General features: G+C 38.2%; 1 protein-coding gene across 2 annotated transcripts in view; it reads left to right on the forward strand.

Moving 5' to 3' along the window:
* Positions 1-21937, forward strand: part of LOC111872119 (dedicator of cytokinesis protein 3) — a 284561-nt gene that overhangs the window by 205740 nt on the left and 56884 nt on the right. For both annotated transcript variants that reach the window (XM_023865697.2, XM_033754538.1), the window contains exons 10-16: positions 431-512; positions 3461-3797; positions 8530-8662; positions 12149-12263; positions 16859-17021; positions 19739-20023; positions 20918-21108. In XM_023865697.2, the coding sequence (XP_023721465.2) occupies positions 431-512; positions 3461-3797; positions 8530-8662; positions 12149-12263; positions 16859-17021; positions 19739-20023; positions 20918-21108 (1306 nt within the window). The remainder of the gene's footprint in view (positions 1-430; positions 513-3460; positions 3798-8529; positions 8663-12148; positions 12264-16858; positions 17022-19738; positions 20024-20917; positions 21109-21937) is intronic.

Genomic DNA, 21937 nt, shown 5'->3' on the forward strand with positions numbered 1-21937 from the left:
TTTTTTTTTTTCTGGAGGCAGGATGTCCTCTTTCTTACTGAACCTTTACCTTCTATGAATAATATTAATACTAACGATGCATGTCAATAGTGTGTTGGCCGGGACTCGATCCTAGGGTTGGAAGCCCTTGGACGGCCATAGTAGGGCTCTGGAACTGTCCTCTTTTGCCACTGTAAAATTGTGATGCTCCTTGTTGTGTGCCACTATTTATAATAGTCTAAATGCATTTTTGCGTATACATAGTTCAGTAAACATTGTGTACATGGAGAATATTTTAGCCCAAATATTGTAATTACTGATATCTTGAATGTGATGTGTTACACACTTTTTATTGATGTCTAAACCATGTTTTGACTGAGATTTACACATTTCCTTTTATTTGTTTGAAGTTGTTTAAATTAGCTTGATTCATAACATAACACTGTTCCAGTGAACGTTTTCTAGTCAGAATATCCAAGGAAGGCTTCTCCAACTACATCGAGAAGCTGCACAGCAACTGTACTATTTTTACAGTAAGTTAACTCCCCTAATTTGCCTAGCAGCAGTAGTCTTTGTCATCATAGTCGTATATATTAAGTTTAATGTCTGATGCTGAACATCTTTATATCTGAGTATGGTATCTCTTATGTTATTGTGCATCTGATTGACGGATTAGAACATTTTTCAGAAACTGACTAAGTGGCTCTTTGTACAGCTTTTTGCTTGGCTGGTTAAGAAATCTTTGCCTTCCATGAGCCCAAAGGTTCATTGCCATGTTCACAACAGCCCTCCACTGGTTAAAGAAAAGTTTTAAGGCATGATAAATACAGCAGTAGATTCTGATATTTTTAGCTACATTTTGAACCACTGCAATTATGTCATTGCCAACAGAGTGGTCATTTTTCCTGAAGGTATAATGATGTGCAGCTATAATTGTTTCATTTTCTTTTTATCAAAGTGCATTACATAACATGGAGTAGAAGCACAAAAGTATAGATTTTGATGAACAGATTTTGTTGTCATGACCTTTGAGAAGCTCCATGCTGAGCCACAGATGTGTTAATTGTGATGTTATCGTGACACACTTATTTTTATACATGCTGCAGAAGGCCATCCTGGAAGGATCAGCTGGTTAGGGAGAAACCTGATAGTGCTGTAATATTATGTATACTGTGTAGGTAGTACATATATATAACATTGTCACGTGTTGGGTATGTCACGCGACAAATAACTTTACGCGGGTCTCGGATTTAGCGAATCTTTATTGGACACTCACACTTACACACCTTACAATTATTATTACTCGCAATATCGCTTGACTTCTGTCTCTACTTCGATGCTTATACTGTCCTTGGCCATGGCTGGATCTCAACTGTCTTCGGCGACTGCTATCCCAATACTGACTGCTTGCTGTCTTTCTTCTATATTGTATGGCATCTAGGTTCCAACTGACTTGGCAAATGCCTTCAACCCTTTTTATAACCTCGGCCACTGCTATGCAATGAACCCTCATTATAACCATGGAGACTCATCTCCGGGGCGTTCTCTACGCAACAGCTCACTGTTAGAATTACAATACCGCTATTGTTACTTCCTATGCAACGGTCTGTTCTAGCATTTCCATGGAAGTAACCTTTCTGGATTCCAAACATGTGACAATATTAAGTAATATTAATCTACAGGCTAAAGGACATGGCACATTCTTAACCTTAAATTAAAGCATCTCTGAAAGTGTGTATCTTTATAAATTACTAATGATACAGAAAGTCAACACAAATGCCTACCAGTTTTAGACATTTTAGTTCACTTTCAGCAACATAATCTGTTCGCTTAAGATTAATTTTAGTAATATCATATTTATACCTTGATTCCCCATACAGCCTCATTATGGGAGGTTTTTGATGTTAAATTCACGCAAATTTCTTACATGTCCCTATGAATGTTATAAGCACGTATACTTTGTTATACTAGAATCTGTACTTACTTCTGTTGTTTATATACTCTGTATATAGTATTGTTTAATGTCTTTTTTGCATAAGTTGTATTGTATGGAATACATCTCCTGACATGTTTCATATTCATCCATCAAAGGACCAATGTTGGATTAATGAAATGTGTGTGTGTGTGTGTGTGTGTGTGCAGTCCATCAGAATCTAAATTTAAACAAGATCACTGTTATGTAAATTCCTTTCTCCTGTTAGTTCATCCTCTTAATTCTACCTATTGTTTTCACCATATTATTAAGAAAGTCTGCAGATCTGCACTAGATATGTTAGTTTAGCTTGAGCAAGCTGTAAGTTCTGGGAATCACTACTGATGTTTATCATGAGTGCTTTGTTGTCAATATTTATAATGTTTACTCTTCCATGAAAGTGAGAAACCATGTCACTCCCATGGTAAAGAACTGACAGAGTGCTTGTTTTATATAGCTTTATCTTTAGTGTTTTGGAAAGTAGAGGGGGTTGATAGTTTTTAAACTGAGTAATAATAAGCATTCCAGAACTTTTTCTGGTCTTAATTTCATCATGAACCCCATTTCTGCTCGATATTGTAATTTCTTGATACTTAGAATTCTGATATCCTCTCTCTTTAAAAATGTGTAATTCTTTGTGATTTGGATTCTGGAGAAATTTTTACTTAGGGCCGTATGTAAATGGAGAGTTTATGATTTGAAGTTTCCTCTCCTTGCTTGAATAATTGGATTGTCATTATAAAATCTATTTCAGTAATGTTAATTAAAATAGAATGAATTTTGATGTGAATTTAACAACATTTAACTATATCAGAAGTTCAAATTCTTTGCGAAACTATTTTGAAAGTGAAGTTCTACTCATTCCTTTTTTAAAACATTCTGTACATGTAAATAACAGATGTGCTGCATGGTGTCTTTTCAAGCAGTCATCCACTTCAGCACATTAAAGAAATCCAGTGTTTCAGATACTATTTCCATTTTTATTATTAGGAGCTGATGTGACACAAATAGTTGATATAAATAAATAAGTACACACACACCTCAGAGAGTCCCGTCAAGCAGTCACTCATCAAGAACTGACTCAGCTCATTGTTGCTTTCTTTGATATGATGGTAAATGATATAAAATGGTCATCCAGTTTCTGGGCATTGGTTAATCTTTTGAACTATGAAAATCATCTAAATAATATTTAAAAGTTCATTTCCTGTCTCATAGAAAATATAGTGCATTTCCATTGGAAAGATGAATTGGTTAATGCTGTAGAAGAAAATGACAACTGTGTATTCTGATATTTATATGAAACATAAATATGCTCTCTTGGCAAATGCAATTTTTCGTTTAATGTTAAAGCATGTTGCACCAATGTGCTTTGAAAGGTTAACTTGGGATATAGAATGGAAGGGAATTATAGTATTGTGCTGATAACCAGGTTCTGTGCTTGACTTAGAGTGAAATTATTGGCATCTTACTTAAATATGCTACTATATTTTCTGGGACAATGTGTTACAGGATCTGGGTAATGCAGATCTCACTTGTGATATGTGGCTGGTGGCTCATGTGATGAGGATGGGCCGCATGCTGTATTCTGATTCATCTAAGAAGTCAAGTTCAACCAGTCACTCAGTTCCATTGCATCAGCTATTCAAACGACCACATGGCTGTGCAGTACTCAACATTAACGAGGTTCTTTCAAACAAAGACTCACCTCAAGGAGGCTCCAATCATGAGCGCGAGTTCACATTCAAAGTTTATCAAGGAGAGGAGAAAGACTTTCATCAGCTTCATGAGCTGATCATCAAAAAACAGAGCAACAAATACAATCCCCTCTCAGGGCAGCCAAATTATGGTTAGTGTAACTTAACATTAGCTGGACCAGTGTGTGTCAGATGTAGTTCTTTGGATCAGTCAATTGTCCTAGATTCTTAAATGCAGTAATTGTGGAATTAAAATACTATTGGATATCAGTGACATATGACTAGGGCCCGGATCGTTATGTGTTAAAAACACTTAAAATATGCGATAAAAAGCAGGAAAATATGCACCAAAAATAAAACAATATGCACTTAAGAAGCAGGTCACTTTATTCAGACTCACCTATTTACATGTATCATTCACTGCAGAAAGTAGCATCACAATAGGCAACTAGAAGTCTTTCAGTGTTTTCTGGAGACAAACTGCGTTTATTGTCCATCAAAATGAGTTTATAGGCCGAGAATGATCTTTCTACATCAACTGACGTGATTGGACAGTATTTATACACTGGCGCCGAAGGTTCGGAACATTCATCTGGCAAAGATACCCTAATTCCACTCAAGTACTGACTAATTGACTGAATCTTTTTTTAGTCCTGGGTTCGAATTCAACACCATTTCTAACTTGCATTTAATCTTGTCTCCAATTTCGCCTAGTGCGAAATTCAGTGAACAAGTTGCTTTCTGAACGAGTTCAAGTGACTCGTGAAGGAGTGCACCACAAGATTCTAAGCTCTCAGTGGCTTTTGAAACTGCAGAAAAATGTGCATGGATAAAATTCACATCTTGATAAACAGTATCACTTCCAAACACCACTTTTGCTTCACGAACACATGCATACTCATCTTCAAGTTTTGTAACCACTTCTTTTACTTGATTGAAATTCTCCTGATAAAATGAAGCTGCGGATATCCATGTCCCCCACCTAGTTAGGACAGGTTCAGGTGCCAGAGGAATCTGAGGTAGGCAATCTTTTTAGAACTGGACACGAGCTGGTGCTTTCAGAAACATTTTTTTCCACTTGCAATTAAATCGTTAACAGCTGGAAACTGTGCGTGTATTTTTTCTGCAATATGGTGTAACCTGTAAGGCCTTTGCTGCTTTCAACATATAGGAAGCTGCATCTGTGAGTAATACAAGCACCTTACAACAATTATTCTCAATTTCAGATGGCCATAGTAGTCGCAGAGAATCATTTACCAATCTTGCTATTGTGCTGTGGTTGGTTTTCTGTAGTACTTTGCAAGCAAGAAGATAAGGTTCCTGGTTCGTCTGGATGTAGCTTAACAACTACGAAATTTGCTATGTATCGGCCACATAAATTGGTTGTCTCATCCTTAATTATCCTTAATTTCAAAGAAATATGCTCTTATGTTTAGAATATGCAATAATGACCAAAAACCCTCAAATTATGCATTTGCATATGCGCATATGCATTTTCAAAAAATCCGGGCCCTACATATGACATATGAGATCAATTGCTGTGTTGCCCTTATACCTTAAATGTAGACAGAATGAGAACTTCTCTTCTTCACATTCAAACCTTGTAAAACATAAACCCAGTGCTACATGTGTCTGTATTCATGGTATGAAGTGAAATGTTGTCAGTTCTGCTTCGAGAAATTCCTGCCACATAGATCTCTATTTTTTCTCCAATTTAATAAGCAATGGAGATGGTCCTGAGTTTAAAACTGTATCATGATAAGTGACATTAGTACAGATTGGTGGGAACGTAGAGGTAGTTAGAAACTGAAGTAAAGTGAGTGTGATTTGAGACAAAAGAAATAATTTGGCATTCAAGAAATATGAAGTACTAAATGTAACACTGGGAAATGTAGAAGTTGTGGTTATTTACGTAGGTGAATCTATAAGTAAGTTACAAATTGATGTGGGGTATTACATGTTTGAATGAGGCACTTGAGGCTATCACCACTAGACGTCAGCATTAGTTTGGTGGCAGTTTATGACATTCAACATGAGACACTCGATGTTTACAAAAGTGAAACAGCAGTTGCAAGATGGCGGCGCCTCTGAGTGAGTGTACAACCCTCAAGCAGCGCTCTGTTGTGCGATTTTTGTGAGCAAAAGTATGGACTCAAAGAATATTCATCTTCCCATCTATGGTGAGAAGTGCCTGTCACATCAAGCTATTTACAATTGGGTGCAGAAGTTCTCTGAAGGGCGGACACGTATTGAAGACGAACACCGCGTCGGCTGGCCAACTGTGATTGCCATAGAGACCAATGTGCAGCGGGTTGAAGACTTAATCCGAGCAGACAGAAGGGTAACTACAGACACTGTAGCCACTGCTATTGGTTGTTCACATGGCATGACATAATGCATGACAGGTTAGGTTTTCACAAAGTCTGTGCACGATAGGTGCCATGCATGATGACCTCACAACACAAAATGCAGATAATGGGTCTGGCATTACAGCATCTCAGTTGTTACCACGATGAAGGACACAATATACTGGCCCAAATTGTCACAGGTGATGAGTCTTGGGTTCACCATTACCAGCCCGAGACAAAGCGTGCGTCAGTGCAGCGGAAACATCCTACGTTGCCTGCCAAAAAAAAAGTTTAAGGTGACACCATCCTCCAGGAAAGTGATGCTCACAGTCTTCTGGGATCACTAAGGCATACTGCTCACCGCATTCCAGCCTCAAGGACAAACCGTAAATGCCGACTCCTACTGTCATCCTCAGGAAAATTTGTAGAGCCCTTCAACGGAAGTGACTAGAACTCCTCACCAAAGATATGTTGCTCTTGCATGACAACATGGGTCCCCAAACTACCAACAAAACAAATGACACGCTGTGAAATTTCAAGTGGAAAGTCCTCGAGCATCCTCTGTATAGCCCCGACCTTGCTCCAAGCGACTTCCATTTGTTTGGCCCTCTTAAACATCATCTTTTGGTTGAACATTTTCCCGAGAATGAAGCTGTAGAAACAGAAATCACTGCCTGCTGGTTTTCAGGGGCTTGTGAAATGATGGGACAAGTGCCTCAGTGTACAGGGAGATTATGTTGAGAAATAAAATCATTTTTCAAATCAGTACTTTTATTTGTGTAAGTTCTATATCCATTTGTAACTTACTTATTGACTTACCCTCGTAATTAAGTACTGTGATGTCATAATTTGGTTAAATATATGCAAATGAAGAAGAGTCTGCTGATCATCATTTGATGATAGTGTGACTGTAATCCTGAGAGAAAGGAGACACCAGGCAAGAGTTGATAGGAAATCAACCCTTTCACTTTGAGTAAAAGAAAAGCATTTATATTACATCTGTGCCATCTATCAGAATTTATATTTCACACACACACACACACACACATCCTGCTAAGTGCAATTTCTTCAACCAATAATCAGATTTGAACTACAAGACATCTATAAATTCGTGGGATCTGAGGTTCTCACAGCAATGAGTGTGAAGAGTATTGTTTTCTGGGATGGTACACCATGTAATCTCATGATAGTTTATTAGTATTTCAGAAGAATATTATACCTCCTCACCATGGTCAAAGAAAGAGCCAAGAAAATAGCCAGCAAGAAGCAAGTGGCGAGCAGAACTTACTCCCAGAAAATAGTACCTTTCATCATCTAATGAATTCCATGGTCCATATTCCTTGTGGAAAGCTTATAGTCACTCAGATAGTGAAGGAAGCCCCTGTCTGTGTATGGAACCCAAGGATTCATTTGCTGTATGCACAAAAGCCCATAGCTACTCCCTGTCCTGAGCAACTGCGTAACATTTTGTAACATTCTGGACAGGGTGCTGAAACTCTTCAAGGTGGAGGACCACCCTTTTGTCATCAGTGCTCTCCATTCTCTCAGTTCCTTTATGATGCCATTGCTAGTTAGACATTTATGGCTTAGTTTATTTCATAATCAGAATATCCAAAGCGTGTACAGTCTCAAGTTGAAAAAAGGAGCTACAATAAAAAAAGTTTGATTTTAATCATTTAAAAAAATATGAACAGCTTTTATTTCCATAAACCATTTTTCTGTAGTTTCTGAATATTACATGCACCATTTTTCAGCTCAGTTTATTAATTTTCAAGGATTCTGTTGTGGTTCTTTACAATAAGATAATGATAATAAGATAAATGTGTTCTCTGATTTGGAGTGTAGTTTTTTAAATGTACTGCATATGATTTTACCTGTGTCCTTGAACTTTTTTAAGTTGGTTGTTTAATGACTCTGTCATTGTTGAAAATATGTAGCATCAATGATATAAGGAGTAATGAATGTGGAGCAATGGGTGGAATGAAAATTGATAAGGGAAATTTAAATACTCAGAGAAAAGCCACCCCAGTGCCACTTTGTCCACCACAAATTCCACATGGTTGAACTTGGAGCCAGACATGGGTCACTGTTGTGAGAAGCCAGCATTTGAGCTTGATTTTCAGTTATTGCAGATGCAAGTATATTTCTGATAATACTAATTAAAACTACAAATACTGAACTGTATAATCAGAAATTCAGTTGTTGAAATAATTAATTAAAACACTCATATTACACAGCATAGAGGTAAAGCATTCTTGCTTGTGTTTTCTCTGAGTACTTTGGTTTCCCCTGCCAATCTTCATTCCACCAAATTCTGCATCACCCGGGGCAGGTACAGTAGGCCAAACAATGGTCGACATGCCGAGTGGACCCAACTGGACTCCACCCCCCACTTTGTGATTAAAAAAAATTACTCTCATGGTTTTCAATTTTTATTTCAGTAAATTTTATTATGAGCCTACAGTAGAACACGTGTCAATGGCCAGACCATCCTTACAGTACCGTATATCAGAACTGAACTTGTCATGTATTCCAGGTATAGGTATCTCGCTCAAGATGCTTCATGGAGAATTACCACAGGTCCGAGAGGAGAATCCTTTGCTATTTAAGAACATTTCTCTAACAAAGAAGCTGGGATTCTCTGATGTCATTATGCCTGGGGATGTAAGGTAAGTTTAGCAAACATCACAAGATTCTTATGCCAGTAGAAATTACAGATTCATTCATCATCATCCATTAATGCAGTGTTTCCCAACCTGTGGTCCGCGAGTAATTCAAAAGGGGTCCGTGGGATAGTTTATTTTCATTAAACTTTATTTTATCATGTTCCTCACACCTGGGATATTTGCAATGTATATCTCTGGCTCTTGAGGCCCATGGTTGAAGTAAAATTTAACGGGACTGTTGGTACCGTTACTTCTTCCCTTTGTAAAGCAGAGGTGAATAACCAACGATATGTGTAGCTTTTTCCAAGGACATTTTCTTTTGGTCGGCCCATTGCATCTCACACCCGTGTTTCAGGGTGGACTGCTGTCCTAGTACCTGCTGTCCGACCGTTCTCCCATCCTCCCCCACCAAATCCATCCCTCTTTGGTTGGGAATAAACCTGGGACCATTGACCACGTTTCTTATTCATTTCAGTGGCAGAGCGAACAACCCGTGTTTCTTTAGTTTTTGTGCAGTGAATTTTTATAATATTATACAAGTGTGTTTTTCTCGGTGTAATATTCAGTCTTTCTGCTTTTGTTCAAATAATTGAGTTCACAACGAAACTTCTGATTTTCAGTTTGTTCACGATCTTATTTAGATATGGATCGGTGGTTAAAGTGTGGATCATTGAAACGTAAGACAGACGATAATCCGAGTGGATCTAGTGTTGTCGAAAATAGTACCAGGGCAGATAAAGTTCCTTCCCTCAAAAAATCACGCAAATATTGTCCATCTTATTTGCAAATGGGATTTTCCGTTCTGAATAAAGACGGCGAAGACAGACCACAGTGTGTTCTTTGTTGCGAAGTGTTATCGAATGAATCTATGAAGCCGTCGAAGTTGAGATGCCACCTTGAAACGAAACATGGCGAATCAGTTAATAAGCCAATAGAATATTTTCAAAATAAGAAACTGCAACTTTGTGGTTCACAGAATTTAGTTAAGGACATTGTATGTGGAACGAAAAATGAAAAGGCTGTTCTTGCCTCTTACGAAGTCGCCCTTCTGATCGCTAGAAATGGACAACGCCATACAATCGGGGAAGATTTAATTTTGCCTGCTACAAAAACGATAACAAAGAACTTGTTTAGTGAAAAACATGCCAACGAGGTGTCTCTAATATCGTTATCTGACAATACTGTGAAAAGAAGAATCGACGAGATGGCTCAAAATGTGAAAGATATTTTGCTAGAACGGTTACGTCATAGTGAATATTTTGCGTTGCAGTTGGATGAAAGCCACGATATTTCAAATAATGCTAATTTGGTAGCTTTGGTGCGATATGAACACGAAAATAAAGTTTGTGAAGATTTTTTGTTCTGTGAATCGTTACCTCTTAATACAACTGCTGAAGCCCTTTTCAAAGTTGTCATTGACTTCATAACTACAAATACACTTCAACGGAAAAAATGTGTAGGTATCAGCACAGATGGTGCTCAGGCAATGTCGGGAATACATAATGGTTTGGTCGCACGTATCCAGAAAGTCGCACCTCTTGTTAAATGGACACATTGTTGCATACACCGCGAAGTATTAGCTGCACGCCGTATGCCCTCCAAAATGAAAATCGTTCTAGACGAGGCAGTAAAAATTGTCAATTTTATTAAAGCCCGTCCTCTTAACAGCCGATTATTTTCTGCGCTTTGTAATGAAATGGGAAGTGATCACGAACACTTATTATTGCACTCAGAAACCTGATGGCTGTCCCGGGGTAAGGTTTTGACGCGGTTGCTTGAGCTTCGAGACGAAGTAAGGTTGTTCCTCATAAACTCTAAATTTCAATTAACACACTATTTAAATGATTTCGCATGGCTCTCCTCTCTTGCTTACTTGGCGGACATTTTTAACATCTTGAATACTCTTATCTCGAGCCTTCAAGGTACATCTGTCACCATGTTTTCTGTGCAAGACAAGATAGAGGCAACAATCAAGAAGTTAAATTTGTGGTGCAGCCGTATTGAGAAAGGAAAATACGATTCCTTTCACATGCTGAGTGATTTCATTTATTCCAGTGAACAACCCCTTTCTAGTGATGTTGCTGAAAGTATGATTGAACATATGAGGTTATTGGCATCTCAACTACATCTGTATTTTCCGTTTTGTCTTGAAAATAACGACTGGATGAAAAATCCCTTTGTAGACACTGAATTTGAACTTCCTTCTGCCGAGGAAGAGCAACTTATCGAGCTGTCCTGTGATTCGACGTTCAAATTGCTGTTTCCTTCGTTACCGTTACTGGAGTTTTGGTTCCAAGCTAGGTCTGTTTACCCTGAAATTTCCAAAAGGGCTGTAAGACATCTGTTGCCATTTCCCACTACATATCTGTGCGAGACAACATTTTCTCATCTTGTACACATGAAAAACAGATATAGGAACAGACTTAACGTGGAGCCAGATCTACGTCTGAAATTATCCAGTTTTGATCCTGACATTTGAAAGTTGACGTCTAAAAAACAGCACCAGCCATCACATTAGGTGAGTGTTAAATTCATAATATTATGCCTAATTGATATGTTCGTAATCTTCCGAATATCTCCATTTATAACAGTATTTTATTGTCATAAATGACACATTTAGTGTTGTAAAATTTTAAGTTACTGCTTCATTTTTATGATATGTACTCGTAAAATTTAAAAAATTCCATTTTGGGTTTTATGGGGGCCGCAGTGAATTAACATTCGGTACAGGGGGTCCGCGGCATCAAAAAGGTTGGGAAACACTGCATTAATGTGTGAGACATCCCGTGACAAAGCCTTCTCCATTCTTCTACGTCTTCTCATAATCACTCTTCTTGTAATGAAGTCCACCTTTCACTATTCTGTCTTGTAGGTATATCATCTTGTACTTGGGTTGCCCAGTGATTATTTATTCACTGTTTCCATTTTTGATGCTCCAAAAGAAATCATGTTTTCATCCATGTGTAACCCATGTCCATACTGCATCATGTTTAAACATACATATAATTTCTTAAAGTAAAATTTTCTGCAACTTGATACATGAAACTGGGACCATATTTAGTGTGGGAAGTTGAGGCTGAAATTCTGGTCCAGTGTGATTAATATTGTTTTTTGTTTCAACACTTGCTCATTCATTTCCATCTGTGATGCAACCTAAAACTGTTCACAGTCTCTCCCTTATTCAGAATTACATTAAAATCACATCAGCTGCTGCATGTTTTGGCCCTACTTGGCCATCCAAAAGCAATTGTTCACTTATTGAAATTGACAAACTGCACTAGATCATAGGTCAATATAGTCCATCCTATTGCATATTGTTGTTCACACTAAAGTGTGTTTGTTTGAGAACAAAAACTCTCTTCATTCTGCGTTATTTTCCTTTTTCCAGCATCCATGTTTGTGTCCCCTTCATATGTTTTTTCTCACTATTTGGGTGTATGTCCTTTTTTTAAGATGAGAAAGGGATCCACACATTTCACTTTATTTCAGAAATGATCTGTACCTGACTTTGGAGAAAGGAGAGTTTGAACGTGGTGGAAAATCAACTGGGAAGAACATAGAAGTGACAATCCTAGTGCTAGATTCAGAAGGAAAAGTGCTGGAGGTCTGTATATTATTAGTGCTCTTTGTGCATGATTGAATCAGGTCACCATTGCTACATATGTAGTAATGCTGTTTTTAGTAGTCATTAGTTTTGCCTTAAAAATTCTTATAATTATATGAGCCTTTTGACTGCTGTGTCCAGGATATCCTGACCTGTAAGGGTGAGGGCACACCAAGGAAATTAGCAACCTCAACGCAACCGCAGTTTCCAAGAATTGTTATCAGCGTAAGTTGAACGCATGTTACTGAATGGAGCAGTGCAAATTGAGGAAATGGCAGTGTAGTTTCCTCAGTTTGTGTTGCTCCATTCAGTAGCATGTGTTCAACACAGGCTGATAACAATTCTCTGAAATTGCGGTTACCAGTTTCCTTGGTGTGCCCTCGCTCTAATAATAATGACAATGATAGCATGGCACACACACACACACACACACACACACACACACACACACACATACCCAGCAGGCCCAGCAGTATAACACACGCAGTCACAGGAGTAAGACACAACACAAAGCACAATACACACACGAAAGTAGGAAGAGTGCTCCGATAGAAGAGGATAGGTGTGACTCGTGTATTGAGATGCGACGTAGGGATAAAAAATCCTGAATATTTTTAATATTTTTAACATTTAATATTTTTCAATATATATGATGAACATATATTTTAGTTATTTTAGTATGAAGACGGCAAGGCATACAGTGAAATAGTTTAACGTAAATTGAAAAGCACCTGAAGATGGCACCTTTGTGCCGAAACATGTAGTGCAGGAGTGAAGAGTGAGGTGAATGAGTGTATGCACTGTAAGATGGCTGGAATAAATCATGGACATAGCATGGCATATGATCAGATTTCTTGGTACTGCAGTTACAAATGACCCTGTGGTACTACTCTTAATGATGATGAGTGTGGTGATTGCTTAATATGCAGCACTTATTACTGGGAAGGGAAGAGCAAAATACTTGCAGAAAAGGTAATATTAATGCCACTTTATCTACTTAAAATCCTATATGGACTGCCCTGAGGTGAACTCTGGGTTCGCACAGTGAGAAGTCAGCTGACTGCCTGACCAATGACATGGAATTTTTTATTTCTTATGACACTGATATGACCAGCGGTAGATTGTACATACTGTCCCATCTTTTGACACACATGTTAACACTTTGTAGTCGTATGTTGGATTGAGTCCACCACTTTAAATTCTTCATTCTTGTCCCATGTTGGACTCTGACTGCCACATGTTTTATGAAGGTTATAGGCGATCTGGAGTCAGTCTGAAGGAGGCAAACAGTCTCAGTGTGTCATTTAAGCCTTCCTTTTTGCAGTGGTATTAACAAACCATTCATTGAAATACTTTTATGAATTTTATAGATTTAGAAATTTGTAGATTTTTCAAAGGGACTGCATATATTTTTCTCTGTATTTATATCCCAATGGTGTCATCCAGTTAGTGTGCATTGGACAGCAAACAGACCCATGAGCAATTGCAGGATGTCTTGGATTCCTTCAGTGAATTTAATCAGGATTGAAATATTGATATGTTTGACCCTAATGCCAAAATAAATGGGCCTGATTTGAGTGACAGCTGTAGTAATTCTGACAAACCAACTCATAATACTAGTTGCAAATAAATAGCTCAGTGGTATTTAAATAAGTTCAGAAGAGAATGGTACTGGTATGTAAAGCGGGCCATGAAGGGTTAAACTGTTTGTATGAAATAAGTGAAGTTTAGGGTATTGTTAGTTGTCATCTGTGATTGTCACAGTAGATAAATTACACTCTCAGAACACAATGAAACAGACTTGCAAGACATGTAGAGACTTATATTTATACAATGTATAAAATCTTCTTCTTCTTCTTTTATTTTTTTTTTATTTTTTTTTTTATTAAAGGGTGAAATTTGGTATGTAGCGGTGGAGTATGCTGCACATGTACTTAACTGTGATAGCTTAAAGGAATGATTTGCTAACAGAATTATACTTGATGTAACCTTCCACTGGTAATTCAGTGCTTGTCAGCTAGGGGCTGACACCTGTCCCTTTCTCACACTGTTACAGTATTGCAAATTGTTACAGTTATTCACACTTGAAGAAGTTATTGCCTCTTTTGTTTAAAGCCATATAAAAACCACTACTAATCAGAGCAATACATATGTTATTCCTGTAGAGCTGTCAGAAAGGAGTTCAGTGGTCAGTGACTCAATTAAAATCTTCAGATACCATTTGTCTTATGTAGAGTCCATACCCCGTTAACTGCTTCAAACCATTCCTGTATGTCTGGTTTGTTTGTTATGCTGTATTAGAGAAGTTTTTCTGCTGTTAAAAATGAAATGTAAAGGTCCATGGTTTGCCTTGCTGGAATACATCTGCTGCAGATAGAGTAATTTCTATTGAAGGAAACTTCATACACAGCACATGATTATGTCACATGCCATATAGACTGCATTAGTCTATTAGTCTGCATTAGTCTAGTCCATTAGTCTGCATAAGATAAACTGTATACTTAGTTACAAGGGCCTGAATAATAACGTGAAAGTTGAATCAACTTTATGTGACCCTACATTGCTCATAAGCAGATAAAACTTCACAAGCATGTATACACACACATTTATATGACATAGAAAGGAATGCCATCATTATTATCTAAAAATAATCCTGTATGTATGTTCCATCCCATCTGAAATTATTAGTCTGATGTGTGTTGTCTGCCTGGGAGACCATACCTCTGAGAGAATTTTAAAAGTTGGAGAATGATGATGGTGTTTATCACTCATGGAAACTTCTTCCCTATAAACCCAACTCAAAGCTCTGTGGACAATTGAAGTAACCTGTACAGGTTGATTTATAGACAATTTGCAATAATTTATGATGCTGCTCTGATAATCATCACTTCTGCTTTGTGTTTGGAAGTGCCCAGTTTTGAGTCTGGCCTACACAGTGTGTCCAGGTTCTGTTAGAACTGTGTTCATTAAAAATACAAGATGTGAATTATTTTCAAAATTTCACACTTTTTATTCAAAACAGTCTCATTCTGAATCAGTACATAGCTGGAATCAAGTGAAAAGTTTTCAAAAACAGTCACTGTACTCCTTTTGTGAATCGCATTTAAAACTGCTGTAAATTCCCTTTGGATGTCCTGGATGGTGTCATGATAGTCTCCTTTCAATGCTAACTTAACTTTTGGGAACAACTAGAAATCTGCTGGCACCAAATCTGGCAAGTACGGAGGATGATCAAGGACTGTGATCCCTTTTCTGGCCAAAAAAAAGTGCATGATCTTTGATTTGTGTGGTGGGGCATTGTGCGACCAGGAACCTTGCTCTTGATATTCAGGTCAATTCGAAGAATTCTGACCCACAAATGATTGAGGACTCAAGATAATAATCAGAATTCACTGTTTGGCCTTCTGGCAGAAATTACTGTGAATGATTCATTTGGAATCAAAGAAAATGGTTGGCATTGTCTTTACCCGACTCTTTTGCATGCACACTTTCTTTGGTTTTGACTTCTTTGGGCTCAAGTACGCTGCACTCTGCCACTTTATGAGAGGCTCATATTGAAAACACCATATCTTGTCACCAGTAACAATCGATTTTGTAAATTTTGTATCACTTTGGGACGACCGTAACATGTCTTTGCAGTGTTCCACTCTGGCATATTTTTCATTGCCTGACAGTGCATGTGGTACAAACCGTGCACATACCTTTCATTTACCCAAATCTTCAGTTAAAATTTGATGCAGAGTACTTTTTTGTATTCCCAAAAGCTCCTCAGTGAGTCATGCAGAAACACATCTGTCTGATGCAAGGATTTCGGTCACTTTTTTCGTATTTTCTTCAGTGCGACTTGTTCTCGGCTTTGATGCACGTGGAGCATCTTAAGTGTCCTCTCTGCCGTCACAAAATACAGCATACCATCGAAAAATGTTCGATCGACTCAAACAATGACTACCATACACACTTTTCATCATTTTGTATGCTTCTCCCGCTGTTTTGCCCAACTTCAAACAAAATTTGATGTTGGCTCTCTGTTCAACTGCCATTTTCCGACGAGCGTCAGAACAGTACTGTTACACTCAAGGTCAGGACACATGATGCAGCGATGCTTGTGCTTTGAAATTATAGACAGCCACAGCTGAAACTTCAAGAATCTTAATGCCACAACTCACCAAGATGGCATTGCAGGGCAAAATTTAAAAAAAATGAGTCCTAACGGATCCTGGACACACCATGTATTCTGGCTAAGGTTTGTTGGTGGCTTTTCATGGTCCCTTTAGGCAGACGATAGGATAATATCTTAAAATAGACTACATCTGCTGTCTTCCATAACTTTTTGAATTCATTTTTCAGAATCCTTTTCGAATTTTAAAGTTAAAAAGCATAGTTAAATGGAAGAAGAATCATGTATTGCTTGTGGTTAGTACACAGACTTGCCTCATGTACCAATCGATAAAGGAGAGAGCAGGAACGCTGGTGAAATATATGTGGTTAACTTTCCTGGTTGCAGTTGGTGGTATTGTTTTTGTAATGTTCCTTCAGCCAACTAACATCCTAACTGAACTGGAAGTTTTATGCACTTATCTGCTCTTCTCATACAGAACTGTCTATGGGGAGCTTCAGGCATGGATGGGGCAAATGAATACCAATCAATGATTGTGTATCATCACAACTCACCTTGGTGGTCAGAAACAATCAGACTGGCTGTTCCTATAGACAAATTCTATGGTTCTCACATTCGTCTGGAGTACAGGCATTGCTCAAGTAAGTGCTGGTGGCAAATGACAAATATAGCATGTAATACATAAAAATTATGGTAGGTGACACTAATATAAGCACAACACTGTTGTAGAATGTAAATAGTGTGGATATTTTCAGTGTGAAGCTCATCATCTCAGTGCCTGAACTATCATGTTACTTCACATTATGTCAGTACGTGGAACTGTAAATTGTTATAGCCTTTGTGTGTTTAGACTTTCACTTTGTGATAAGCATCAGATGATTAGAGTGCTGTGTTCACTTTCTTAACTTGCTGTACATTTCTCTTACTCCTTATAAATTTAGAAGTGAGATTACTCTAAGGAGTGCCACATTTAACTCACATTATTTCTTTGCACCTTAGAATGAAATTTTTAAGATATATCAAATGACGTATGAACTCAGAATTAAAAGCAAACGCATATGGGTGAAACTAAATAATGATTGTATAAGGACGAATATATAATACAAAATAAATGGTTAACATGCTGTAACAGGGTGGACAGGGACAGACTCCTTCTTGCATTTTAAACGAACCAAAGAAATATAGAGAAACTTCTGAAAATAGCTTTGAGGTTTGGAACTTGAGTGTGATCCTTGTAAGACAGAAGAAGAAGGAGACCTTAACACATTGTGGACCAGACGGGCCATATGGCCCTCTACGTTTCCAAGCGTTGCGGACCGGGCGGGCCATATGGCCCTCTACAGTCACATTATGTTGCAAAACACTATATATCGCTGTGTGGCTGCGTTGAATTGTAACTACTGCGTAGATGACCTCGGGAATGATTGCTGCCTTATCTAGTGACTCGACCAGAGTCATTTCCTGTCACAACCTAAACAAAATTCGCTTTGTTCTAATCCAAGCTTGCACGTATGAACCACGCAGCTACCAGTTCAACATGGCTCAGAGACGAAAGCTTTTGCGATCTCTCGGAGGACAGGAAATATTAGATATGTTCTCCGATGAGCTATCAGATTTGCCAACTGCTTTGTCTTCTGATAGCGAGGCCATTATCAGTGTCAGTGACAGTGACGGGGGCCACAGGGCTGCCCAAAATGTGTCAAGTGAAATTGAGAGCTCCATTGAAAGTGCGAGTGTCGGGACAGCTACATGGGATAAAGTGGACAAAACCCCCACTTTGGGAAAGTTTACTGGTTATCCGGGGGTAAAGCAGATGCCATTGGACCCAACGGACGTGTCTGAAGTTGCGTCATTGGTTTTTGGAGATAGTTTGACGGAAGGGGGACATTCTTCTTCAGTCCTGGAGGGATACTAGCGTTGTGAATATGGTTTCCACTATTCACAATTCGAGCATGGTCGATGTTCAAAGACAACACGGGCAAGTAAAGAAGCCTCTTTGTATTTCCGAGTATAATATGTTCATGAAAGAAGTTGATAGGGCTGACCAGTTCTTGGCCAGTAAAATGGACGAAGAAAGTTGCACTGTGGCTGATAAACTGTGCAATTTTCAATTCATTTACGGTTTTCAAAAAGGTGAACAGAAATTCTACTTTGAAATACAAAGCATTTCTGTTGAAACTGGCAAAAGCTTGGGCTACTGACGTCACAGTGGCGGCAGTACCTGCGTCAGACACAGACGTAGTGCAGCCGGGGCCATCTGTTCGCACCCGTCAGAGGCCTCAAGTAGACCCCCTTGCCTACTCTCGGGTGATATGTGGAAACATATTCTCGTGAAAATTGTGAAGAGTGAATATTGCAAGAAGAAACACCCTTCTAGGCAGTGCCGTGTGTGCGCAGAGCACAAGAAGAAGAGTAGAAATGCCTGCATGTGCAAATTCTGTGTAATGCCTCTTCACAAAGGAGAATGTTTCCAGAGATATCACACGTGCAAGCACTTCTAGGAGCTCTGGTAAGTTTTCTCCAAAAATTTCAGTTCATAAAATTAATTAGGAGATTTTATATTAATTTTTAAAGTGAACAGTGCACAAGTTAGGGTAGTAGGTTTAAAATCGCCGGTCCCCAGGGTGATTTAAATGTTTAAACCACCGGTCTGCAATGTGTTAACATGTGATAGTATTTTGCTTCTGTGTATAACAAGTAACTTTATACACTATCAGCAAAATTATAGTTATTAAACATTAGAATCTTATATACCTAGTGAAAAATGACAGCCAGCAGAAGATGGGAGGTAGATTATTGAAGTGAAAAGAGGTTTTTCCTAAAATCAGGCTTGGAAATTAATATTCCACTCAGAATGTGTATTCTTAGCCTACTTTCTTTATGTCGAAAAAATAAAAAGAGACCTTTGAGATCACTTTCTGTCTGTATGTCTGTGTGTACCTACCTAAAATTGCTAGGCAGTGGCTTGATACGTGCGTTCCCATTGCAATGAATTCACACACAACGATAGAAGGACTGTTGGATGCTATGTTTCTTTATGGTCTGTGTTGTATCAAATACTCAGTATGTAGTGAAAGGAAAGTAGACAATTGGTTCTTCCCAGAATTCTTGTTTCCCATGGTTTTACATCTATTTTGCAGTAAGCACCTATTCCTACCATAAAATGGTTTTTATTTTCAGATACTACATCTTTATACCAAACTGAGTTATTTTATTCCATGCCAAACCACTTTTCATATCATATGTGTTACCAATTAATGACACATTTTTAAAACATGTGAAAGACCTATTTGAAACATAAAGAAATGTAAACCACATGTGTTAAATGTGAACACTGTTGTAGAATGATGTGTTTCAGCTCGTGATAAAACAGACAACAAGAAGCTGTTTGGCTTCTCATTTGCTCGACTAATGGAGGCAGGAGGAGCGACACTAAGGGATGGAATCCATGAGCTGTACATTTACAAGTGTGAGGACAGAGTGAGGCTGGAATCTAGTTCCTACCTCCAACTGCCAAGCAGTGCGAGGGACACCAGTGTTCACATCTCTTCCACATCGAGCTCTATTGGAGCATTTAGTCGGAGTTCAAAGGAGGCTGTCTATGTACACACACTTCTGTGTTCAACAAAACTTACACAGAATGGTAAGCCATACATGTCACCAGTGTTCACGGGTGAATTTTATTCTAGAATCTCTTTTCAATCTAAGTATTTCCTCTCTCACTTGGTCTTCTCAGTGGTAAATTAGTCGACATTTTATTTCTAAAATTCTCAAGGAAATGTTATCATTATCCATTCTTAACACACGTTCATACTACTGCATCTGAAGTTCATCAATTTTCCAGGGGGTTGTACTTTCAGATCTTGCCATATGTTCTGTTTGTAGATTGTCACCTCTTAGGGCTTCATGCAGTCTTCATGTTTAGTGCATGTAATGAGCTCATTTCTGTTATGTGGCAATTTGAATTATTTCATGATGTTATGTTTTAACTGTAGCTGGACAGGATGAGTGAGAGTTCTTGAACATGTACCTGAAAGGAGAATGTGTGAGGGGTTTTTGAGGTTCTTATGCAGTGACTTCTGGGTTTTAACACCCTGTAGTTTTGAGAGAGCCCAACATTCTGGAGAGACATATTGCCTCTATCTTCAGGAACAAAGGTTAAGCTGCACAAGCAACTAGCAGAAATAGGCAGCAAGCTTAGCTCAGCATGCTATCTACTTCACCTGGTTTCTTGCTTGGCTTACCTTTCAACCCTGAAGACAGATGCAGTATGTCTGTCTGAAACATCAGGCTGTCCCTGAACTACAATGCCTTACAACTCAGAAGACCAAACTTTTCAAAATACGTAAGTGTTCATCACATTATTTCTTGACCAGTTGAGTAATATTTTGCTAAAGAGGCAAGATCCAACACTAAAGAGTTAGGTATTCATACTGAAGCTGTTATGCTCCTGAAATAGTTGTTTAATTTTCATATATGGCATCAATATTACTGAAAATTCTGTTCCCTATTTAATTTATGGATTTGTATTTTTCAGTCGATTTGCTATCGTTACTGCAGTGGAAAGAGCATCCAGAAATGATCCAGGAAGCACTGAATCGAGTTCTGCGGCTTAATGGGGAGGAGTTAGTAAAGTTTCTGCAGGATGTGCTTGATGCTCTGTTTTCTATGTTCTCTACCGAAGATGGCAACTCAACGACTCACTCAGGACTGGTCTTCCATGTATTAGTAAGTCACCAACTGCTTGAAGACAGTTGTTTTGATGAACGAAAAATTATTTAGGTCATAGAGTTGAATTCTTTGAGTACCATTGCCCAAAGACTTTACATGCATTAAATATTCAGTCCCTTTTCTTTGTTCACCTGATTAGTCACAACTGTAGTGTACATTTTATACTCGTTTTCAGAATTAAGTAGTTGCATGTTTTAGTGGGAAGCACGAGACTTATCAGGTGCAGAGGATTAAGGTAATTGACTGTAGAAAAACTTATAATTTAAGGTAATGAAAAATATGGTGAATGGATGTGCCAAGGGAAATTTATTACCTTGATACAACCTCTTTATTAACCGTCACAACACAACAAATATCAAGATCAGTGCCAAGTTACAGCTCTGCTACATGATTCGGCTATCAATAGCCATCATCATGCAAATACACAGTTAACATATGTACACCACTGAACTGCAGTACTATTAAAATTGGATACAATACTATTAATCATATAAAACACTTGACGTAAAAAATACAACAAATAAGATAATATAAAACAGAAGTTATAGCATAAAACAAGAATAAAATTTTAGATTGATGTTTTATATCATCGAATCAGTTGTTGGTTTTGTACGTGGGGCAATCCAAAACTTACTGAAATTTGAATTTTGCACGCGAATGGTTATGAGTACATCGAAATACCACTAGGTGTCTCCTCACACATTCTTCTTGAATCAGTATGGCAAGTGGCGTTGAGTTGAGTGGTTGGGTTTATTGTTGGTGAACGTATTTCCATTGTTGTGTTTCCGTGAGTTTGCGGTTTTGCAATGGCTGACCTGAGAGAGCA

Source organism: Cryptotermes secundus, unplaced genomic scaffold (assembly GCF_002891405.2).
Source record: "Cryptotermes secundus unplaced genomic scaffold, Csec_1.0 scaffold461, whole genome shotgun sequence".
Lineage (NCBI taxonomy): Eukaryota > Metazoa > Arthropoda > Insecta > Blattodea > Kalotermitidae > Cryptotermes > Cryptotermes secundus.